A 26,083-nucleotide genomic window follows, 5' to 3' on the forward strand; every position below is an offset into this window, starting at 1 on the left:
CCTGTCTCAAAATAAAACATAAAATATGCTGGGGACGTGGCTCAGCAGTGTAGTGCACCTTGGCTCAATTCCTGGTACCAACACTACACACACACACACACACACACACACACCCCACATATGTACACACACACACACACACACACACACACACATATACATATATATTTATTTATTTATCCTTTCAAGGAATTATGTATATGGTTATGTTACTGCCCCCCCCCATTTAACCACCCACTGAGTATAAATCTCAAATACTCTTCAGACCTGGCATTCAGAGATGTTAGGCAGTAGCCCCTCTGCTCTGCTGCAGGTTAAAAAAAAAACCTGCTTCCTAGAAACCTCTTGGGTGTGTGGTAGCTTCTGTGCTTCATCATTAAAGCATTCCAGCACCTCTGGGACAGTAGAAGGTAGATATATGGTTCTTTGAAAAGATAAAAAAAAAAAATAGGTAAATTCTTTGCCAAACAAATCAAAACAAAGAAAGAAAAAAATAATAAAATTAGAGATGAAAAATAAAAAGTTACCACAGACATGAAAATCCAGGGGATCATTAGGGACTATTTTGGAAACATAGTCTAATAAATTGGAGCACTTAGTAGAAATGGATATATCTCTAGCTCATATAACCTGCTGAAATTGAATCAAGGGTTTATAGGAAATCTTAACAAAATAATAAGGAGCAATGGGTAGAAAGCAGTGATAAAAAGTGTTCCAACAAGAAAAGCCAAGGACCAGAGAGCTTGTTGCTGAATTCCAGCAAACCTTCAAAGAAGAAATCATGCCAACACTTCTCAAATTATTCCAGTATTTTAGTCAGCTTTTTTGCTGTGAATAAAAAGACCTGACCAGCATAAATGTAGAGGAGGAAAGGTTTCCTCAGGAGCTCACAGTTTTAGAGGTCTAAGCCTATGGACAGCTGACTCCATTCCATGGGGCTCAAGGTGAAGCAGGACATCATGGCAGAGGAATGTGGCAGAGGGAAGCAGCTTACATGTGGTCAGAAAGCAGAGAGAGAGAGAGAGAGAGAGAGAGAGAGAGAGAGAGAGAGAGGTCTCCACTTGCAAGATGCAAATATATAAACCAAAGGCACGCCCCAATTCCCACCTCCTCCAGCCACACCCTTCCAATTTAGTTGCCACTCAGTTAATACCTATCAGGTTATTAATTCACTGATTGGGTTAGGGCTCTCATAACCCAAAAATTTCTTCTCTGAGCCATCTTGCTTTATATCACACATGAACTTTGGGGGGACACCACACCTAAATCATAACATCCAGGAAATAGAAAGGGGTGGAATACATCAAATTAATTCAGGAAACTGGTATCATCCTGGTTCTAAAACCAGATAAGGACACAACAAGGAAAGAAAAGGACAGACCAACATACCTGATGAAATTAGTTGCAAAATTATTAATAAAATATTGAAAAGTCAGATTCAACTGGATTTGGAGCTGGTTTGTTTTTGTTTCATAAGGGCCATGACATGCATCACTAGGTTCTTTATGTGGGATGTAGGTACTCAACACTATAAACTTTCCTCTTAGAAAAGCCTTCATATTGTCCTATAGGCTCTGGTTTGTTTTATCACCACTTTTGTTTGATTCTTAAAAAATTTTTTAAATTTCTTCCCTATTTTCTTCTATCATCTACTTATCATCAGAAATGTTTTGCTCATTCCTATTCAATATTAAGAAGATTGTACCTCATGACCAAAATGAAGCAATCGAGGAATGCAAAGATGGTTTAACACATGCAAGTCAATGAATGTAATTCATCACATAAAAAGAAATAAGGACAAAGGGCCCACAGTCATCTCAATAGATGCAGAAAAAGCATTTGAGCAAGTCCAGCACCCACTCATGTTTAAAAAAACTAGAGAAAATAGGAGTAGAAGATCTTACCTCAATATCATGAAGGCTATAGATGAAAAACCCAAGGCTGTCAATATGCTGAACAGAAAAAACAGGAAGCATTTTTTAAAAAAATCTTGAACAAGTCAAGGACATCCATTCTCACCATTCCTATTTAATATAGCATTAGAAATTCTAGCCAGAGCAGTTAGACAAGAGGAGGAAATAGAGGGGATAAAATAGAAATGGAAGAAGTCAAATTATCACTGTTCATGATATGATTGCATACTTAGAAGGTTCAAAAGGCTCCAGCATGAGCTGGGGATATAGCTTAGTTGGTTAGAATGCTTGCCTCCCATGTAGAAGGCCCTGGGTTCAATCCCTAGCACCACTACCCAAAAAAAAAAAAAAAAGGCTCCAGCAGAACACTGCTGAGCTAACAAGTTCAGCAATGCTTCAGGTTATGAAATAAATATAAAAAATCATTGGCTTTCCAGAAGGGGCACAGAGTCTCAAGGATCCATTCTTTGGGGATACCTGTGGACTCTCTCATGTTACTTAATGCCTCATGGTTATGGATTTATTTTTTCTGTTAAAATATCCTTGTCTTTTTTTTTTTTTTTAAATCTTTCTTTATCTGTAATCCCTACATACTTCCAGCTTCTGTCAGTATTTATTTTATTCAAATTTGTATATCTATATGTGTGTGTTATCCATTGTTTTTATTCTTTTATATTTCCACCATAGCTCATATTCGAGATAATTCCCTACAAATGTATTTAGATTGATTCCTTTCTCTTAAGTCTGAGAGTGTGTTCCATCCATGCATAGGGGCCTCCTTCCTGCATTTCCCTCCTGGTTGGAGACTAGTTCAAATTCTCTGAGCTGAAGCAAGCTGCATTGGCCTTCATGCTCCTTTGTAGATATGTTTGCAAGTGATATTTTTACATGGGACATGTAATGAATCTTTGATCTATGGCTTAAAAACACTGTCTTACTCTATGACATCTTATACTTTCTTATTTGGTGATTCAAGTTGTCCATTTTTAGTATTGCAGTGATACAAATGAACCTTATTTTTCTGTTACCATATCATGCTTTCTATCACCATGCCTGTATGTACATTGTACCTGTTTTCAAATTTCTCTTGCCCTGAGAAAATAAAATATATTGTTGTTTTTCCCAGTGCAGAGTCACATGCCTGTAATCCCAGTGGCTCAGGATGTTGAGACAGGAGGATCTCGAGTTCAAAGTCATCCTCAGCAAAAATTGAAGCACTAAACAACTCAGTGAGACCCTGTCTCTAAATAAAATACAAAAAAAAAAAAAAAATAGGAATGGGGATGTGGCTTAGGGTTCGAGTGCCCCTGAGTTTAATCCCTGGTACCCCCCCCTGAAATTTTATATATATATATATATATATATATATATATATATATATATATATATATATGTTGTTATTTTAGTTTTCTAAATTCACCTGTTACTCATTTCTTAAAAATTTTCTGTTACTTCCCAGAAGCTGCAGAGGCATTAACTTGAGGTTATTAGTCCCACTGGAGAAGAGCACTAGGTGTTGATCTAGTGCTGAGGTTCTGAGTAAGTGTCACAATCCAACACTTAAGATACTAAGAAAAGGATGACTGATATGGTTTAGTGGAGGCATTTTGACTTTGGAAACAGGCAAAGTGGATTCTAAATCCCAGCCCAATTGTTTAATGGCTATAAGGCAGTTTTATGAATATCATTTAAAAGAAAATGTAGAATGACACTGAGGGTCAAAATGTAGGCAATTCTTCGGCCTTAATGTATCCACAACCTTGAAGATTTTTTTTTTTTTTTTTTTTTTTTTTTTTTACTCATTCTCCTGTGAAAACACAGATACTCTCTTTCCCAAACTTTAAATCTGGGCTTTCCTTATTATTATTATGGTCCATATAAAGATGTGATCATCAAAATCATGGATTACTTGGATATCTAGGATCAAAATTCCTTGAATGCTTTTGCTTTTGGTTTCATAACCCTGTCATGTCTATGAGAAGAATCCAACATTGGTCTTCTGGAGGATGAGATATCTTGAGGAGGATGATCAGATGCTCCAGTTGACAGCCAGCACATCTTCTGAAGTTCAGCAAACTTATCAACAATCAGCTAACCATATGCAGCATTCAGACCCCAGCTGAGTTCATCCTAAATGGATGAACAGCCCAATGGAGGATTATCATGAGCTAATACATTTTAGAGTATTTTTATCCAGTAATCAATAACTAATACATTCACAATAGACAGGCTGCCAAGATTCAATCGCATGTGGCTTAGCAGTTATGTAGCAAACAAGAGGTGCCCTTTGTTGATTTTCTTCTTTCCTAATTTAAAAGTTGGATTTCTTGATAGATGGTATTGAAGTTTACAGAAATATAGCAGATATATGTGCATGTAATTGGTGCTAAAACTCTCACGGTTCCCATACCACAGGAGGAAACAGCCTGGCCATTAGGTCCAATTTGCAAAATAAGATTTCCTTTAATCTTCTTGAAATAAAGCCTAACTGTTGAGGATGACACCCATCTTCCTTTGTTTGCTGTGTGATATCTGAAAGGGAAATGGCTTGCTGTTCATTAACATTTCTTTGGGATGGGCTATCTTTAAATCTGCTGGGGCTGTTCATTAACATTTCTTGGGGATGGGCTATCTTCAAATCTGTTGGAGGCTATTTCCTCGCTTCATTAACATTCTGAGAGTTGCTCAACTTTTCCTGGAATTCATTCTCAACATGGCCTCCATTTTAGATTTCACTGGATATTAGACCTGGTTTACCTAAACTACACTGACTACCTAATTTTAAATCTGACTTCAATAGGATCAAGGTTGATATCGGAAAAGGTTAAATGCAAATTCTTTCCGAATAGTTCCAAATCCCGCTATTCAACAGAAGCCATACCTTAGAATAGCTGCAGGTTGAAAGTCTGGGTTCAATGTCCATAACCCCGAAAGAAAAAGAAAATAGGCATGGTGGGGCATGACTGAAATTTCCAGGATTCCAAGTTAGAGGCCACCCTGGAAACTTAGAAAGTCCTTGTCTCAAAATTTAAAAAAAGGAAAAAAAAAAAAAAGATAAAAGGATTGGGGACGTTACCCAGTGACAGACTGCCCTTGGGATAAACCCTGTACTGGAGTGAAAAGACAAAATAAAATCAAAAGTCGCCAAGGACTTGCCACATTCTGTTCTCATTCATCCTTGGTTGGATACAATCTACTGTCAGAGAGTTGGCTCAATGCTCCGTTCCAGGGGGCGGGCCCTGAAGTCCTGTCCATTCAGAGGCATGATCATGAGATCTGTCCAATCCAGCGCAGAGCCCGTGAGGAGGGGGCGGGCTTCTGCTGTCTGGGACCTCTGGTTTCAGGAGCCCGCTGCTGACCCGACCTGTCTTCACGCTCGCTCTACGTCCTTCTGTCTGCATGGCTTTACCAGGAAGCGCAGGGAACCCACCGGAGAGCGCTGCGCTCCCGACCTCCAGGAAATGGTGAGTGAGCGGGCGCGTCTGCAGCCCGGGCGCTGCGTGGAACTGGCAGGATTGGCGCGGCGGGAACATGAAACGGTGGGTGGGACACCCCGTCCTCTCCAGTCCTCCTCGGGGCAGCGCCGCTCTCAGCCATCCTGGCCGTCCTAGCGGAGCGCATGTCCGCCGCGGCGGGAACCCAGCCCCCTCTCGGGTCACTGCATGGTCGCCTCGGCCCTGACTGAAGCCCTGTCTGGGCATCAGTCAGCCAGCAGCCCGGCCTCGCTCCAGCTGTGCGGTGAGTCCAGGGACCCTCCTCAGGAAGGGTCCACCTCTGTGCGTGGTGTTCCTGCGTGAGGATGGCTGGGATCTGCGGGCACCCCAGCTCCCCCTCCTCCTGGACCTCCCGAATGTGCGGGAAGCAGCACGTCCAACCCAGAGGAGCCTGTCCTGCAGCCTGGCTCTTTATAAATGCCTAAGTTATAGATAAACCCCTAGGTTTCCAGCTCCCTGTCCTTATTGCAATGCCGAATTCTCCTCTCCAGGTTGTGAACTATTTGTCTCCCATGCTACATTTCAAATGGACACATCATTTCCACCCCCTAATTTTATCCTCCAAGTGCGGAAATGGCACTTTTAAAAAAATTTGTTTTCTGTTTTGAGCATTTTTCATGAGAGGAAAGCAGAGAATTGCTTGACCATTTGGGGAAAGAAATGTGTGTGATTTACGCTTTGTGTTTCCTCTGTACAAAAACTTACCACAATTTTTTGAGTTGAGATTCCTCTCTGCAGACGTCAGTGTGTGAGATGTCCTCACCCCACCCTCTCATCTTTTCCTGGTCTTGGGTTTCAGAACTTCCTGACACAAGGTGTCAGAACTCCATGTCTAAATCCTCTTGGAGTGTCTAGTGTACACCATTCCCTGGGTCTTGTGCTCCCAGAGAGGAGTTGGAGGTGCAAGGGTGGAGCCTCTCAGGGGAGTAGCTGATTGTTCTGTTTCCCATTTTTTTTTTTCTTTTTAAATCTAAAAGCATTTCAGTGTTTCTTTTATTAGTTATTGTGAATGTTGTAGGGACAGAGGAGGCACGGCACAGAAGATACTCGGAAACACTTTTGTTTGGTTGCAGCCAGGTTCAGAGGGCACAGCGTTTGATATAATCAATGAATCCCTGAATCTGGGTTCAGGTAGAATTTTATACCCAGCATGTAAATGGAGGGGCTCAGAAGTTCACAGTCTGTGGAAGTTCACATAAAAGCAGCTTTTTCTTTCACTGTTTTGGGCAAGTTAACCCTTCAAGGACAACACCTGAGAAGGGGAGAGCTTCTCCCCTTTCTTTTCTCTCCCTGCCAGCTGTTACATGGAGCCCAGTTGGTAACTTCTCTTATCTTAGAAATGTAGATATCTCTTGAAGCCCCAGCTCAAGCCAGAGGCCTTGTTTACACATTTATACAAACTACTATACTGGATACATGTTTTTGAAAAACTAATAAGGGGTGTCTAGCACCTGGAGTGCTGATTTCTTCCCAGCCAGTGGCCAAGTAAGACTGGGCAATAGGAGAATAGGAAGTTTATCTACATTGGACTCTTTTGTAGAGACTCTTTTGCTGACAGTCCTAAAATCAGCCATGGTGAAGATTTCTGGAGAAGCCCAGTTAAGAATTTTCTGTGGAGAAAGGGGTTCCACTTCAATTCCCCCCTTTAATGATGCTCCCCATAATTTAATCCTTTAAATTTAAGAGCATCATTACCATTATCTTGGCTTAAAGCCTTATATAATGCCAAAACCTTAGTTGTTGTCATCCTTTCAACAGCAACTTCTGCAGTGGACCCAATAGTTTTAATGCACAGTGGAGCCAAACATGGGAGCAATAAACAGGTTAACAACTGAATACCCATTATACCAGTTAAGGTTCTATATCTACCAAGAGTTGAAAACCATTTCCCAAAAGCATGTTTGGGACCCAAACTTTAATACCCTTATAGGTATGAACTTGCATGTGTTCTAGTTTTCTTGTATTGATGGCTTTATCCTTAATTGCTTATCTGTTATCATCCACATGGATACGACAATCTGAGCTGTTGAACTCTCCACATATTTCTCTTTCCTCAGCCAGTAGGTAATCTAATGCCAAGTGGTTTTGATAGTTAGCTACTCGCATCTGGGTCTGTTGTGTGGGTAGGAGGTCAAAGGCTGTGGCAGTCTGATTAATAATAACTTCTAGCACAGCTTGTAAGTGAATAATTCTGTTTTGTGTAAATAGGAGTTCCATTGCCTCAACTGGAATTTTGTGCCCAGGTAGCTGAATGAGAAGTGGCAGTAGTGCTCTGGGGTGGCCAGTTACCTTCATCCCAAGATTGGTGACCTTCTAAATCAAGTTCCTTCCCAATGAACCTCTTTTTTCTTTCCAGTTATTCATCTATAGCATTCCTCTGGTGAGACAGGTCCTAAATATATGTTTTACCACCTCTTGGTTATAGTAGATTGGCTTGACACATGGTTTACATGATCTACACTGTTAGAATAGGAGTAGGGCAGAATCCCTTAAGGTTATCAAAGAAAACCAAGCTAAATGATAGAGTAACATTTTGAGTACCAAAGGTTAAACAGTATAAATTAACAAAGCCAAACTAATAACACCAGGCAAACCCTAGAAAACTTATATAAGCAAGATTAAAAAGTAAAGTGAAATTTTGTTACCCAGAGTCCAGTCAGTAGGAGTTACTGTTATCAAACCAGTAGCAAAAACCAAACAGAGAACTGTGTATATGTCTAGAAGCAAGGAGTGGCAATGCATTACAGTATAAGAACTATCTTAGAGGTTGAAAGAGTTTATTAGTCCTGGTGGGAAGTTTATCTTTCACCAAGCATTCATTAGCCAGTCCCTCCTGTGTGGCTGAAACAGGGCTTCAGCTGTGCATAGACCAGTCAGCTACCAGAGTAACTGGAGCAGGGCTGTTGTCCTTCTGATCCTCAAGCTTCTCCAGTGCTCATTTTTTTTTTTTTTTCCCAGATGGTCAGCTTCAAAGGCATAGCAGCATCTGGAGAGTACTCCCAGTCTGCAGCTGCAGGGGTGAGTCTGGTGTAATGAACCCAGGGACCTATCTCTGCAAACTTTACTGCAGTTGGGGTGGATAAAATAACAGTGAGAGGGCCCTTCCAAAGAAGTTTAGGGGTTGAATATTCCATTCTTTGACCCAGACTCAATCTCCAGGCTTAAAGGAGTGTGCATCTGTGGTCAATCTTACTAGCAGTCTTTCTGTAACACATTGGTTGAGAACCTATAAAGTTTTCACTAAGGCCTGAAGCTGTAGTCTCAGGGTTAATACTCCTATCTTTCTTAAGTCTCCCAATAGTCCCCCTAATAAGAGGTGGGCCTCATGTTCATTATCTTATAAGGAGAGAATCCAGTCCTCTTAGTGGGAGTGGATCTAATCCTCAGCAGTGTAATAGGGAGAAGTTCTTCACAATGTAAGTGAGTGTCCTGACACAGCTTACCCAATTGAGCCTTAAAGTCCTGTTCATCCTTTGAACTTTACCAGAAGTCTGTGGTGTATAGGCAGTATGTAACTTCCATCTGATGTTTAAACTTTTGGTCAGTAATTGTATCACTTCTGCCCAAAAGCTGGCCCATTGTCTAAGCCAATAGTTCTTGGGACACCAAATCTGGGAATAATTTCCCAGAGAAGCATCCTAGTATCTCCCTAGCCTTTTCAGTGGTGGTGGGAAAGGCTTGCACCTAGTCAGAGAAGGAACACAGAAAACCCAAAGTTATTTATAGCCCCGTGAGTGTGATAGTTCAGTGAAGTCTACTTCTAAGTTTTCAAAAGGTGCTCCTCCTATAGTTTGGATTCCTGATGGGAGCTTTGGCAACTTACAAGGATTGTTGTAAGCACATTATTTACAGATCATCTGGGGTGATGTTTGTGAGCCAGGGGACATAGAAATGTTGACTCAGAACTGTCTCAAGTGCTGTATGTTCAATGTGTTCTTCTGTGGAACTGTCTGATAAAGGCTGGGGCTAGAATCTCTGGGATGGCTAGAGCTGGCCATCAGAAAATCTCCACCATTCACCTGGGAGAAAATTTTCTTTTTCAGCCTTAAACCACTTACTTTCATGCTGGGAATATGTTGGCCCCCATTCTGTTAGATGATCAGTCAGGCAGAGTGGACTGGATTTTCTTCTTGTTTCTTGCAGACAGCTAACCTGGCTTCTCTGTCAGCTCTCTGGTTGCCCTGAGCAACCACAATGTTTCCCTTTTGATGACCTTGGCAATATATAATCACAACCTTCTTGAGAGCCCACAGTGCATCCAAAAGTTGAAGAATTTCTTGCCCATATATTATACTTTTTTTTTTTTAATCCCTGAGTTAATTAGCCACTTTTCCTTATAAGGCCCTATGAACATGAAGGGTAGCGAACGCATATTTTGAGTCTGTGTATCTATCCACACAGACTCCTGCTGTCCACTGAGGTGCTTGAGTTAAAGCAATAAGTTTTGCTTTTGTGCTGAAGTTCCCTGAGGCAGAGGTTATGCCTCAACAGTGGAGTCCAGAGTGACCATTGCATATCAAGCAAAATATACCCCATCTTTTATAAAACTGCTTCCATCTGTGAAGTACTCCACATCAGGGTCCCTGAGGGCTGGTCTGCCAGGTCTGGTTTGCTGGAGAACATTTTGTCCATGACTTCAATATAGTTGTGATCAGGTTGTCCAGGTCTGAGGGGCAGAAAAGTTGCTGGGTTTAGAGTCTGAATGACTTTAACATGGACACATGGGTTTTTACATAACATATCCTGGTATTGACCATTCTCTCATTAGTAAATCAGTATTGTCCTTTGTACTCTAACAATGTCAAACGTAAATGAGGAACCCTGAAAACCAAATTTTGTCCCATATTCAGTTTATCAGCTTCCAACACCAGAAGATCTGTGGCTGCAAGGGCCCATAAACAAGGTGACCAGCCTTGGGCTACAGAGTCCAGCTGTTTGGATAGATGTCTATGTCCCCAGCACCTGAATCAAGACTCCCATAGCCACTCCAGACTGTTCATGGACATAAAGAAAGTAAAGCTTTGTGAGGTCAGGGAGCCCTTGTCAAGATGCACTGGGAGTGCTTGTTTAATGTTCTCAAAGGCCTTTTGCTTAGTTGGCCCTCATATTAGAGGATCCCATTCTCCCCCCTTTGTGGCTTCGTAGAGGGGTTTTGCCATAACTGAAAGTTGGGGATCCATATATGGATGAATGCAGCAGCCCCCAAGAATTCTTTAATCTAATGGCAGGTTGAAGGGACTGAAATTGAGCAGTCTTCCTTTTTCTTTAGAGGCCCAGTTGTTGTCTGTTCTGTTGCTCAGTCAGATGGTAACCAAGGTATTTGACTTTTTCTTGATAGATGTGGGCTTTTAAGTCAGAGTTCAGTGCTGTCCCAAAGATGGTGTACTGAAACCCCTGAGAGGAACTGTCATTTAGGGAAGGGAGGTGTACACAGAGCCTCTGATGCTTCAAGATGCAGCATGTTTTTGTTATCTCCCAGTGCAGGATGTTGGCTGCTGGGATTCTCCAACTCTTAAATCTAATGCAAATCGTAGTAGAGATTGATGATCTGGGATATCATTTGTATAAAAGCCACCAATGTAAATCTCTCCATGGGCCATTTGCCGAGGTTGGAGGGCAGATTCCGTGCAGTTCCTGGTGTGGCAGCCACATGGTGCCAACCTAGGTGTTGCTCTTTGAATGTGGGGCTTTCTCCTCCTGCCAGGTCCACCGCGGCAGGGACCCAGCCCCCTTTCGGGTCACTGCATGGTCGCCTCCGCCCTGTCTGGGCAACAGCCTGCCAGCAGCCCGGCCTCACCCCAGCTGTGCGGTGAGACTAGGGACCATCCTCAGGAAGGGTCCACCTCTGTGCGTGGTGTTCCTGCGGGAGGATGGCTGGGGTCTCCTCTTGGGCCTCCCGAATGTGTGGGAAGCAGCACGTCCAACCCAGAGGAGCCTGTCCTGCAGCCTGGCTCTTTCTAAATGCCTACGTTTATGGATTTATCCAGGTTTTTCCTGGACAACAGCTGGTCACAGTATTTTTCTAATATTTTTTTCCAAGTACTGAATGGTACTTTTTAAAGATCTGGTTTTTCGTTTTGAGCATTTTTCATGAGAGGAAAGCAGAGAATTTTTTGACCATTGGGGAAAAAATTGTGTGTGCTTTTCCCTTTATATTTCCTTGGCACAAAACTTATCATGATTTTTGAGTTGAGATTCCCCTCTGCGGATGTCAGTGTTTGAGATGTACTCACCCGACCCTCCCATCTTTTCCTGGCCCTGGGTTTCAGAACTGCCTGACACAGGTTGACACAACTCCATGTCTAAATCCTCTTGGAGTGTCTAGTGAACGCCATTCCCTGGGTCTTGTGCTCTCAGAGAGTAATTGGAGGTGCGAGGGTGAAGCCTCTCAGGGGAGTAGCTGAATGTTCTGCCAGATCCCCGCCCTCCACCTAAAAGGCATATCAGTTGTTTCTTTTATTAGCTACTGTGAATAGCACTATAATGAAAATGAGAGCACAGTCATTTCTTTGACATACTGATTCCAATCCCTTTAGATATGTACCTAGAATTATTTGGCAAGTTTTGACAGTGGCCACTTTAATTGCACTGTTCAGGCTGCAGGAAATCTACTATTTGTGCATTAAGTCTCTGATGAAAGTTAGAATCCAGCCTGTCAAGTTGCCACTGGAAGAGTGTATTGTGACTTTGTGTGTATGTATGTGCTTTTTATCCCCCTTTCTTCTCTCCTGGTGGGGATTGTGCCCAAGGAAGTACTTGCCCACCAGTGTAAATCCACTTGATTGTGATCTGTGGAGATTTGCACATGCTCAGTTACATTTGTTTGTAGAACTCAGTTACATTTGTTTGTAGAACTTCCTGGGATGGAGACCCAGGAAGAAAAGGTGTTGAAGTTGATTCTGGCTAGATAGGAGCTCATTCATCTGCAGCAGCAGTTGGCAGAGTGAGCTGGCAGACCCAGAGCCCTTCTAGGGATAAACTGACACCTTTGAGATTTAACCCATTGTCTTCCCTGGTCCCAGGTGATGAAGCCCATGGAAGTACTTGCATGTCCATAAAAAATCCCTTTTTCCTGTGGTCTTGATACTTGTGTGTTTGTAGTCCCCTCTTCTCTCAGCACTAGACAAATAGGATGCAAACCACAGAAAGCTTTAGAGTTAGGATATGTAGAGTCCCAATCTTCCTCTCCTAGGTCTCTCAATTTACTTATGACATGACTTTGTCTAAGGACTTGAAACATGAGTAGATATTTATTCAGTGTATCCATAGATGGAGGGAGAGTCAGGAGCCTCCTATTCTGCTGAATTTCCAACACTATCCTCCATTAATACCTGCCTTTTATTGTGGTGCTAGGGTTTGAACCCAGACCTTGCACATTCTGCATGCACACTGTACCAGTGAACTATGCTGCCAGTTCCTGCACCTACCTTTAGATTGGGCTGACCATGCATTGAAATCTAATGTAATTATTCATGTTCTGATTCATATTTCCTTTCTGTTGCTCTTGGCAATAGAAAATTTACATACACATGAATTTAGCTATGTATTTTGTTTGTGTTATGAATTCTTATTATTAATGCAATATTAGTTTTATACATTAGTGTCAGGTAATGATAGCTACTTCTCTTTTTTTCTAATTTAGGAGGAATTTTTTATTCTAATTATTTACATGACAGCAGAATGCATTTCAACTCATTGTACACAAATGGGTACAACGTCTCATTTCTCTGGTTGTATATGATGCACAGTTACACCATTCCTGCATCATGGGTAATAATGTACAATAGGGTAATAATGTCACTCTAATTCCACAATCCTTCCCACTCCACCTCCATCCCCTCCTCTCACTCCCCTCTGCCCACTCCCAAGTTCTTCTGTCTTTTCATAGTACCCTGCCCCCATTATGGATCAGCATCTGCATATCAGAGAAAACATTTGGCCTTTGGTTTTTTGGGTTTGTCTTATTTCACTTAGCATGATATTCTCTAGCTCCATCCATTTACCTGCAAATGCCATAATTTTGTTCTTTTAGACTGAGTAATATTCCATTGTGTATGTATATGGCACAGTTTCTTTATCCATTCATCTATTGAAGGGCATCTAGGTTGGTTCTGTAGTTTAGCTATTGTGATTTGATCTGCTGTAAACATTGACATTGTCGTGTCAGTGTAGTATCCTCATTTTAAGTCCTTTTTTTATAAACCAAGGGTAGGATAGCTGGATCAAAGAGTGGTTCCTTTCCAACTTTTCTAAGGAATCTCCATACTGCTTTCTATAGTGTTGCACTAATTTGCATTCCCACCAGCAATGTCTGAGCATTCCTTTCCCCCCACATCCCCACCAACACTTACTGTTGCTTGTATTCTTTTTTTTTTTTTTTTTGCTTGTATTCTTGATGATTGCCATTCTGACTAGAGTTAGGTGATATCATAGAGTAGTTTTGATTTGCATTTCTCTAATTTCTAGAGATGTTGAACATTTTTCCATATAATTGTTGATTGGTTGTATTTCTTCTGGAAACTGTCTATTCAGTTCCTTAACTCATTTACTGATTGGGTTATTTGGCTTTCTGGTGTTAAGTTTTTTGAGTATCTATATTCTGGAGATTAGTGCTCTATCTGAAGTGCATGTGGTAAAGATTTTCTCCAATCTGTAGGCTCTCTCTTTTTGTTATTGATTGCTTCCTTTGCTGAGAAGAAGCTTTTTAGTTTGAATCCATCCCATTTGTTGATTCTTCTTGTGTGTGTGTGTGGTGCTACGGATTGAATCTTGTGCGTGGGAGGCAAGCACTCTGCCAACTGAGCTATATCCTCAGCCTTCATTTATTGATTCTTGATTTTATGCCTTGCACTTTAGGAGCCTTGTTAATGAGGTCAGGTCCTAAGCCAGCATGATGAAGATTTGGACCTAGTTTTTTCTTTTCTTATGTCAAGCATCTCTGGTCTAATTCCTAGGTCCTTGATCTACTTTGAGTTGAGTTTTGTACAGGTTGAGAGATAGGGGTTTAATTTCATTTTGCTATATATGGATTTTCAGTTTCCCCAGCACCATTTATTGGAGAGGCTGTCTTTTCTAAAGGAATGCTTTTGGCACCTTTGTCTAGTATGAGATAACTGTATTTGTGTGGGTTTGTCTCTGCGTCGTCTATTCTGTACCATTGGTACATGTTTATTTTGGTACCAGTACCATGACATTTTTGTTACTATGGCTCTGAAGTATAGTTTAAGGTCTGGTATTGTGATGCTTCCTGCTTTACTCTTCTTGCTAAGGATTGCTTTGGCTATTCTGGGTCTCTTTATTTCTCCAATTGTATTTCTTTTATTTTATATTTTTATTTCTCGATAAACAATATCTTTATTCCATTTATGTATTTGATGCTGAAGTTCAAACCCAGTACCTTACACATGCTAGGCAAGGGCTGTACCACTGAGCTACAAACTCCAGCCCTCCAAATGAATTTCATTACTTTTTCTAGTTCTATAAAGAATGTCCTTGGGATTTTAATAGAAATTGCATTAAATCTGTTTAACACTTTATGGTCATTTTTTAAAATATTATTTTAGATGTTAATGGACCTTTATTTTATTCATGTATTTATATGTGGTGCTGAGAATTAAACCCAGTGCCTCACACAGGCTAGGCAAGCACTCTACCACTGAGCCACAACCCCAGCCCAACTTTATGGTCATAGTGACAACATTAATTCTGCCTATCCAGGAACATGGAAGATCTTTCCATCTTCTAGGATCTTCTTCAGTTTCTTTCTTCAGGGTTCTGTAGCTTTTATGGTAGAGGTCTTTCACTTCTTTTGTTAGATTGACTCCCAAGTATTTTATCTTTTTTGAGGTTATTGTGAATGGGATAGTTGTGCTAATTTCTCCTTCAGTCTACTTTGCTGAATTCATTTCTGAGTTCTAGAAGTTTTCTGGAGTGTTTTGGGGCTTCTATGAATAGAATTATGTCTTTGGCCAATAGGGATAGTTTGAGCTCTTCTTTTCATATTCATAACTTTTTACTTTCTTTCTTTTGTCTAATTGCTTCTGGCTAGAATTTCAAGAATTATGTTCAATGGAAGTGGTAAAAGAATGCATCCCTGTCTTTTTCCAGTTTTTAAAGATAATCCCCCCCCCTCTCTCTCACACACACACACACACACACAGAACTAGAACATGAAGATTATAAAATGTAAAAAATAAAATTAGTTCTCACTGCATTCTTTACATTTGTGAATATATATTATTATCAATATTATTATTGTATTGGTAAGTTGATGTCACCTTACAATTCAGGTGAACTTCAATGTCCCTTTTACAAGGTCAGCTATTCTTCAAGGTAAGAAGCTGTGTTTAAAAAGGGTTGTAACCAGGAATCTGTCAGTCTTGTGTTCTGCAGCCACTGTTCTTCACCTGCCACTCAGGGCTAGAGGACCCCAACCAAGCCTGAAGCTTTGACCACTCAGGGTGGATGGGATGGCAGTTACCAATCAGAGGCACAGACAGGTAACAGGAGGTGGACTTCACATTTGGAAGGTTTTGTCTCTGGCTCCAGCTAAGCTGTGAGTCCATCTTCATGTTCTCTGATATGTGGGTGGCTTTGTCACTGTGACTTTCGGGTGCTGGAAGATTTGTAGAGAGGTTGCCTTGAAATAATAGAAGCCAGGAAATGGTTAAGTCTACAGGGGATTAGGGTTATTTGGAAGCAGCCACACCTGGCTCTGGGGACCTGGGCTTTTCTAAGGTCAAGGATTAAATCTGAATTCCATTTCAGTGCTAGGACAGCTTAGTATTTTGTCCTTTGACTCCTCATAGTGAGGCTGGCCTGGCAGCCAGAGCTCTGGTGGTTTTGTCCTGTGCCCTATTGGTTACCATTGAGTGATCTGAGTCCTCTCTGTGCAGCTCCTTCCCCATACCTCACACTGACCCAGAGTGGGTGACGAAGGCAGGCAGGGTCATCAGGGGAATCCTGACCCATGTAAGGGGCTTATCTTTGTAGTAGCTGTGGTCTGTAGCATTCCTTGTCACTCTTTCCTACCCCGAGGCCACCCATTCTGTACCAGGCTTTCCAAGTCTGTGGCGAGCATGTTCTTTTCAAATACTGTATTCCTCCATCCTGTTCACTACTCACTATATGTTCATCCATCCACACTGCAAATAACAAAGTATTGAAATTCATCTTCTCACCAAGTTTTGTAAAATGTCATTGCAATTTACAAATGACAGGAAGCGGAGAATAATCACCGAACTCTCAGATGTTAAACATTTTTGTACCTCTTTTCCATTTATCCACCCTAGGCATACTTAACCATATTTGAATGTGTTTTTGTTGTGTCTTGCATCAGGAAAATTGACAGGTGATAGGTGCATAGTCACTGCAATATCTTTTCCTATCCTGCATTTAAGCACTGCATGTGGGTGACACAGCTACCCATAGGTGCTTTGTCTCTTAGAATTCCTACAGATTACCAGCCTCTCTGTTCTCTTGTGCTACAGAAAAGCTTGAGTTTGGGAGATGGAGGCTTTTGTGGGAGCAGCTGGATACCCTGGAAATTCAGGAATGTTCTGGCATAGGTTTTGTCTATGAAAATCATGGATTTAGTCATTAGGACCATCTTCCACCAACTGTAGGTTCAATTCTTTGCAGACACATTTTTGTTCGGCCATTTAGCTCCTGGTAGTGAAAGGAAAGGCAAAGACAATTCTTGTTCTTTGGATCCTCAGAGTTGTAAAAGGAGATTAAAATATTTAAAAGAATTAGGAAGATTATCTCAGTAAATTTTTACTGGTGTTTTCTGGGCAGAACTCAACTTTATGCAGATATGAGTGTACAAAACAGTGCCTCATGGTCAGGATGATTATTGAGTCCTTAAAGGAGGAAGATTTTGTGGAGTATTTTTTCACTTTTGTGTTTGTGTGTGTGTGTGTGTGTGTGTGTGTGTGTGTGTGTGTGTAGTGCTGGGGACTGAACCCAGGGCCTTGTGTATGCAAGGCAAGCATGCAACCAACTGAGCCATAACCCCAGCCAATATCCCCTCTTGACCTTAGCGTCAGACATGTTTGTGTTCAACTCAGCAGTATCATCACCCTGATTTTTTCAGTTTGTAAAATCATATTCACTAATTTTAAGCTTGTTTTTTTTCATAAGAAAAATGATATGAAAAAACAAGACTAAAATTAGTGAATATACTTTTGAAACACAGAAAAATATTTCCTAAGAGGCAAGACAGGTGGATTTCAGCCCCAAACATACAAAAAGTTATAAACTAAGGCAAACTTTGGAACCTGTAAATGATGTTTTTGAGGTTCCTGTTATTTCTAAGGCACCTCTGCTGCTGTTACATTTTGTTTCCATCAAGCATGGAAAGAGAATTTTCCCCTGAGAGAGCTACAGAGCACTGGGAAACTGGGGATCCAAAGGTAGATGTGTTTCTAAGAGAATTTAATGACCTTTCTGATGGTATAATTTTTAGTGAGGCTGTTTGTATACGATCATATGTACAAAATTTAGATTTGGGTAACAAGTAAGTTTATTTTATTTTTAAATATATTTTTAAAGTTGTAGTTGGACACAATACATTTATTTTTATCTGTTTACTTTTATGTGCTGCTGAGGATTGAACCCAGTGCCTTGCACATGCCAGATGAGTGCTCTACCACTGAGCCACAACCCTAGCCCCTCAGATAAGTGTATTTTAAAGATGCATTGACAAACTAGGAAAGGAAGCATCCCTAAGTTAAGAGAAGCACTTGCTTTCTGTCCTTGTTTTTATTGCCAATCCATCATGAGGACAAGGATTTGAGAAAAGGAAAAATAAGTTTTTTGCTGTGTTAGTGAAAGAGAAAGAGGATTCCTGACCCAGAGGCTGGAATTCTAACTGCCGTGGGGAATAATGGTTCTTAGTGATAAGGCTACCCTCTAGCTGTGCCCTATCAGGAGTTATAAATTACTTGTTATCCTTGAAAGATGGCCATTTCTTAAATTTTCTGTTGCCAGCCTTGAAGTTTTGATTTTTTTTTTTTTAATTCCTTTGGTGCAAGAGGTAAAGGAGAGATAATTGGCCAAGGACAGGAAGAAGGTTACTCTTGCTCCTCCTATGGTTAGGAATGGAGAGAGGGAGAAAAGGAAGGAAGAAAACAGTAATTTAAAGAATAAGTCACAGTGGCAGAGCAGCAAGGCTTATGTTCATTTTCCCCACAGTCCCTTTTTATGGAAAATTGGGTGTCTACATCTCTAAGGTTCTTCCTGTGCAGACAGAGGGGTGAGGAGGGGTTTCTAGAATTAAAAATTATTGCCTATTGTAAATTATCTTTTGAATTTTTACTAGAAGGGAGGGAGAGGCAATTTTCGCCTTGGTGGTTACCTGGAAGAAGCACTCTGGTACAGCAGTTTTTTTGACTGATTGTTGTACATACTATTTTAACTAGGTTTCTCTTGTGGGTGGGGTTGCTATTTCCATATTTTCTGCCTTCTCACCATGATACAAAAAAGGTTCTCTAATGCACATTTCCTTGGTATTGGCACCAAAATAGACTTGTAGACCAGTGGTACAGACCACAGGACATATAAACAAACCTATATAACTACAGTTATTTTATATTAGACAAAGGCGCCAAAAACATACATTGGAGAAAAGATAGCCTTTCATCAAATGATGCTGGGAAAACTGGAAATCCAAATGCAACAAAATGAAATTAAGCCCCTATCTCTCATCATGCACAAAACTCAAAGTGCATCAAGGACCTATTAACTAAACCAGAGACACCATGCCTAATAGAAGAAAAAGAGGGCCAAATCTCCATCATGTTGGATTTGGCCCTAACTTTCTTAATAAGACTCTGGAGCATAAGAATTAAAATCAAGAATCAATAAATTGGGTGGATTCAAACTAAAAAGCTGCTTCTCAGGAAAAATAAGCAATCAGTGAGGTGATAGAGAGCCTAGAGAATGGGAGAAAATTTTTACCACAGGTACATCAGATAGAGCACTAATCTCTAGGATATATAAAGAACTCAAAAATCTTAACACACACCACACACAACAAAAACAAACAAAACAAAACAAAATAAAAAAACAAATAATTCAATCAATAAATGGGCCGAGGAACTGAATAGATACTTCTCAGAAGATGATATACAATAATAAATAAATAAATGAAAAAATATTCATCATCTGTAGCAGTTAGAGAAATGCAAATCAAAACTCCTCTAAAATTTTATCTCCAGTCAGAATGGCAGCTATTATGAAGACAAACAACAATAAGTGTTGGTGAGGATGTGGGGGAAAAGGCACACTCATACATTGCTGGTGGGACCGCAAATTGTTGTAACTAATCTGGAAAGCAGTATGGAGATTCTTTGGAAAACTAGAAATGGAACCACCATTTGACCCAGCTATCCCTCTCCTCAGTCTATACCCAAAGGGTTTAAAAACAGCATACTATAGGGACACAGCCACATCAATGTTTATAGTAGTAGCACAATTCACAATAGCTAAACTGTGGAAGCAAGCAAGATGCCCTTCAGTAGATGAATGAATAAAGAAAATGTGATATATATATATACACACACACATACACATACATATACACACACACACACACACAACACACACACACACATATGTACATACACACACAAAACACACACAATGGAATATTAGTCAACATTAAAAGAGAATAAAATCATGGCATTTGCAGGTAAGTGGATGTAGTTGGAGAATATAATGCTAAGTAAAGTTAGTCAATCCCTAAAAAACAAATGCCAAATGTTTCTCACAATGGGGTTTAGTGGGTGGGGAGCATTGGAGGATTAGACGAACACTAGATAGAGCAAATAGGTGGGAGGGGAAGGGAGGGGCAATGGGGATAGGAAAGATGGTGGAATGAGATGGACATCATTACCCTAAGTACATGTATGAAGACACAAATGGTGTAACTCTACTTTATGTATGACCAGAAATATGAAAAATTCTTCTCTATATGTCAATTGTAATGCATTCTGTAGTCATATATATAACAATTTAATCCTGCTAATATCAGTATCCTTTGGAGGAGAGCATTTTGACAGATACCTGTTCCCACTGCAGGTGGGTCTCATCATAATTTAGATTCCATCTTTTTTTTTTTTAAATTATTTGTTCTAATTGTTTATTCATGACAGTATGATGCACTTTGACACATACAAAAATGAAGTATAACCTCTCATTCTTCTGATTGTAAATATGTAGAGTCACACCAGTCATGTGATCATATAGGCACCTAGGGTAATAATGTCTAATTAATTCTACTTACTTCCTACTCCATAGACACCTATTCCCACTGCAGGCTGGCTTCTTGGCCTGTCCTTTTTAAGATGTGATTTCTGTTTTCCCTGTACATTGGGGTCTCCAGAAAGCATATAACTTCCATTGGATATGCAATGTTTTGCTCACTTGTTGGGCCACTTCTGCAGTGAAAGATAGTTATTGTCACTTTGCATTGAGAAGGGAAGCCCATGTCTTAGGATCAGCTTCTTCCAGAGGATTTGTGTTTTTCTGGAGTCTTTTCTGTTCTGGTAGAATAAGCGTGACTCACACAGAGATGATATCTACCAATGCTAGCAAATATTTGCAGGTTCCTTTGACGCAGGACGTTGGGTAAACTTTACTTGTCAATCATAGTAATATTATATTTTTACATATTGAGACATTATGGTCAAATACCTCAGTCTTTGGATTGTTTGAGTACAAAAGACACTGTTCTATATTTCTTGCTCAATAGTCCAGTGGAGGCATGACCCTCACCACTGGGGCTTGGAGAAATTTGCCAAGGCACCCTTCCCACAGTGAACACTCTTATGGAAGTGTTTTATCAAGAGCAGGCCAATGCTTCAGGCAGAAGGATGAGCCCACAGGAGTCTCACTACACTTGGCAGTGTTATCCCAAAAGTCAAAACTTTCTTTGCCCCTATTCTTCTTCTCATCTATGAAAAGGTTTGCATTGGTCTGATTGAAGCTGAGTTTCAGGGCCCTGATAAAGAGTCTGTTCTTTCTTGCCCTTTTGGTTGTTCTATCAGCAGCCTGATTTCTCCTGGCTACCTAGATGTCAATATTCTGGTGACCATTATAGTGCATGATTGCCACCTGCTTTTGTGTGGCCACAGTGTATATCAATGCCAGTCATTTCAAGGCCTTTATAAATGTCATTCTTAGCAGCAAGCACTCCTCTTCCTTTCCAGATAGCTCCAGGTGCCTACACTCTCAGGAGAGCATATTTTGAGTCAGCGTAAATGCTTACTTTCTTACCTTTGGTTGTTGAGAGCTCTTTTCAGAGAAATTAGTTTTGCATTCCGGGCTGATGTTTTAGCAGCAAAGCCTCAACTTTAAATATGTATTGTTCCTTGATGACAGAGTGTCCAGCTATCCACTGATCATTGTCCATGAACTTGCTTCTATTCTTGAAGATGCCCCATCTAGTTCAATCATAGGCTACTGAAGCAAATGCCACTTGCTGAAGAGTCTTCTGAGCTCTCTGAGCAGTCATGCTGTATTGGCCCATTTCTATCTTCTGGTAACATGGTTGCTTGATTTAAGGTGGCATGGTTTCTCTTGAGGTTGACATTTCTAATACTAATAGGATGACCTGCAATCTCCCTATCCTCTCAGCAGTCAGCTTAAACCCATCATTGTATTTCAGCATTACCAGGACTCCATGAGGAAGTCACAGAATAAGGGTTGACGTGGAGTGAGTTTCTCAACCTCATTTAGTAAATCATAAGTGGTATTCACACCTGAAGGCAGGAGGACCCTTCTTTTTTTGTGTGGTCAAAATGTTATGACAAGTAAGCTTCTAGCCACAATTTATGTCCAGTAACTGTATGAGAATTCCCAGTGCTGTGCCTTGTTTCTCAATCACATATAGTCTTAATGTCTTTGTGAGTTGGGCAGGCTTGGGTAGGGGCTGTCATGATGGTCTATTTTCACCTCTCAAAGGCAGCTTGGCTTTCTGGTGTACAAGTTATATTTTTGGCTCCTGTTCCTTTTAGAGTTTCATAAAGACATTTAGTTATTAGTCTAAAAATAGGGGCCCAACTATGGCAGAACCATGACATTTTCAGGAAAACACATAACTGTCTCTGGTCTGTGACACCTGAATAAAGCCTGTTCTCAATATGGCATGGAAATTCAGGTTATTGGCTAATCTGGAATTCCAGATAAGGACTTTTTCTCATGTCCTCTTGTGTCTCTTCACCCAGCTTGTGTAATGGAGATGCAAGGCAAGACAGAGGTCAAGTCCTCTTCTTTTACTTCTCTGAACCTCGGAGTTTTCTGTTTTTTTTTTTTTCCCCAACATAGACCTGGTTGCTTTGACCCACAGTGGGATGATTTCCAACTCTCTGGGACTGGGCTGAGAAACAGTGCTGGGCAAACTTTTGTTTTCTGATGTCTTCATATCCTTGCACACTAAAGACAGTGTCTTTTTTACAACATCAACTTAGTTTCAGGGCCAGTCAGACTCCTCATACAACTTCATGATTACCTGCACATGTAGAATTTCTTCCATTTACCTACCTCTGAGAGATTAATCCCAGTAGCAAGATTATATAATAATTCAGAAAGTCAATAAGTGACTTTTTTTTTTTTTACAGTAAAACATCAGTTTTTTTCCTAGGCAGAGTATAACAATTTGTGGCATTCTTAGCCAGAATTATTCCCAAGAATCTACAAGTGAGATCAATGTAGCCTTGCCATGTCTTAAAGGGTCAGCAGCATTCAATCAAAAACACAGAGACAACCAGAGGGGATTCCCCCAAACCTTGGCGAACAGAAGGGAGCCTTTAAAACAGACTAGATGGGGAAATATATCCTATGTTCCCTAATGCCATATAGCCACAACTCTGACAACAATGGTGCCATACATATCCTCAGAAAGAGGGACCAGACGTTCCCCTGTAGAGGGCCAGATGTGTGGAATCAAAAATTTTGGTGTGCATACTGTAGGAGGTTACCAGATGTCCACATTGTCACGTCACTGTATTCAATTTCCTCTTCCCAGAGTAGATTCATGATGGAGAAAGCTACACCATTTAGTGAGAGAAGGCAGGAGGTCCCAGAAGCCAAGGTGCCTTGGCAGCCACTAGGAAGGTCCCTCAAACCCTCCCTTTACTTACAAGTAGAGCTCCTCCAGAACAACCTGAGGCAACTCACCTGTCTCCTAATTCTCCAGGCTCAGCTGTCAGTGAGCTCATCAGTGTGGAAGTGGGGTTGCTTAGAGTGCAAGAACGGCCAAGAGGGCTGGAGCAGGGCACTCTCGGTTTTCTTCATTATACCAAATTTGATACTGAAAGCATGGTGTTTGGTCTCAATCCCGATTCAATAATGAGAAAAAGGTTTTGATATAGGAAAAGGAAATTTTATTGCTTTGCTAGCAAAAGAGAAACGCAGGACTCCTGTCTAAAAACTGTGATTCTAATTGCCAGGTGTACAGAGTTCCTTTAAAATGGTGAATTTATGAAGGTCGTTGGAGCCTCAGACTACCCTCCAGCTGTGCCCTGTCAGGATTCATAATTCATTTGTAGTCTTGAGAGAGTTATTTCTTAATAATTCTTGTGCCACCTGTAAACTCTGGATTTCTTGGTTCCTATGGTGGCTCTGCTGAAGGAAGATTATATATAACCTGGCTTAAACCCTGACTAAAGACAGGAAGAAGGTTAATCTAATATTTTTCATGATTATGAAGGATAGAGGGAAAAGAGACAGGAAAAATAAAGACAAGTCAGCTTTAAGATAAGCCACAGTGATAGAGCAGGAAGTGTTATGTTCAAAGCATGGAATGGATGCTGTTACATTCATAGGGAGAAGCCAATAAAACACCTGGCAGGTGGGAGTGTGTGGCATTGATGAAGAATATAAAATTCAGATCCAGCTAGGCATTCTGCTGGATGACAAAAATCCCAGGAACTCATACATGAAGGCAAGACAGTTAGAAGTTCAAGGTCAGTCTGGAGAACTTACACTACAAAAGTTCAAAACAATAGAATGGGTTGGGGATGTAGCTCAGTTGTGGAGTGCCCCTTGGTTCAATCCCTGATACTATGAAATTTAAAAAGAAAAAAAAAAGTAAGATCAAAGAATCCTTTACCATAAAGCCAGCATGTATTTAGGAGGAAACATGAAAAGAGTGTGTGTCAGACTCCATCTGGTCCCTCTTTCTATGGACATCTATGGCACCATTGTTGTGGGTCAGACTCCATGGGGCTATAGGCAGGAGGGAAATTTAAGCCAATATTAATTATCAAATATTTCTGGCCACTAAAAACATACTGTTCAGTTAATTGTTTGTTAATGCTTGCATTGTTTTAGTTAAAATAAGAAGGACCACCTAGGTCACAATGGGTAGGGTAACTTTTTTTTTTTTTTTTTTTTGTGGGGAGTGTACCAGGAATTTAACCCAGGGGTGCTTAACCAGTGAGCCACATCCCCAGTCCTTTTTAATATTTTATCTAGAGACAGGAGTTCACTGAGCTGCTTAGGGCCTCAGTAAATTGCTGAACCTGGATATAAATTCATGATCCTCCTGCTTCAGCTTCCCAAGCTGATGGGATTACAGGTGTGCACTACCATGCATGGCTCTGGCAGAGTAACACTCTCCTAAGCTGATGTAGAAGAACACAAAGGATGGGGAAATATTTTCAATCAGCTACGTCTTCTGCCACTTTCCATTTTCTGTGCTTCTTTTCTATGTATTAACTTCCTTAGTTATGAGAAGCTGGTGTTAGACCAGGATGCAAAGAAAAGATCACCAATTAAAAGATGTAGACTGACAGTTTGGATTAAAACAAAAGATCCAGATGCCTGCAAGAAACTAATCTTCTAGGAAAAGATATGCACAGACTGGAAGTGAAAGGATGAGAAAAAAATCACTCACATGGACCAAGTAAACAAGCAAGGGTTTCTATTCTCATATCAGATAAAGTAGACTTTAAACCAAAATTAATCAGAAGGGATAAGGAATATCATTTCATTCTGGTTAAGGGAACCATACATCAACAAGACCTAACAATTTAAAATATTTTTGTCCCAAACAATAGAGCATGTACATATATCAAACAAACCCTTCTTAATTTCCAGAAGCAAAGAGACCACAACACAATAATACTGAGTGACTTTCATACACATCTCTCACCATTGGTTAGGTCTTCCAAATAAAAACTATATGAAGAAACTATAGAACTTAATAATACAATCTATGATTTAGACTTAATATACATATATACATATATACTTCATCCATCATCAAGTGAATACACCTTCTCAGCAGCACATGTATTCTTCTCTAAAATAGACCTTATATATTATGCCTCAAAGCAATACGCAGCAAATATTAAAAAATAGAGTTACTACTCTATATTCTAATAGATTATAATGGAATGAAATTAGAAATCAATGATAAAATAAAAAAATAAAATCTAGTCTAACACCGGAAGACTAAGTAGTACGCTATTGGATAATGCATGGACAACAGAAGACATCAGGGAGGAGAAAGATTCGTAGAGGAATGAGTACTTAGATACCACATATCAAAATCTGTGGGACAATATGAAGGCAGTGCTAAGAAGAAACTTCATTGTATTAAGCTTATTTATTAAAATAATAAAAAGTCAACAAATAAATGACCTAATATTACATCTCATAAGTCAGAGA

The 26,083-nt window shown here is 40.3% G+C and overlaps 1 protein-coding gene across 1 annotated transcript in view; it reads left to right on the plus strand.

Moving 5' to 3' along the window:
* Positions 1-5,304: 5,304 nt before the first annotated feature.
* The window catches only part of LOC143379893 (uncharacterized), a 32,290-nt gene continuing 11,511 nt past the window's right edge, over positions 5,305-26,083 (plus strand). Inside the window, exon 1 of the mRNA XM_076832627.2 lies at positions 5,305-5,377. Within this exon, the coding sequence (XP_076688742.1) occupies positions 5,375-5,377 (3 nt within the window). The 5' untranslated portion in view covers positions 5,305-5,374. The remainder of the gene's footprint in view (positions 5,378-26,083) is intronic.

This window comes from Callospermophilus lateralis, chromosome 14, assembly GCF_048772815.1.
Source record: "Callospermophilus lateralis isolate mCalLat2 chromosome 14, mCalLat2.hap1, whole genome shotgun sequence".
Taxonomy (NCBI): domain Eukaryota; kingdom Metazoa; phylum Chordata; class Mammalia; order Rodentia; family Sciuridae; genus Callospermophilus; species Callospermophilus lateralis.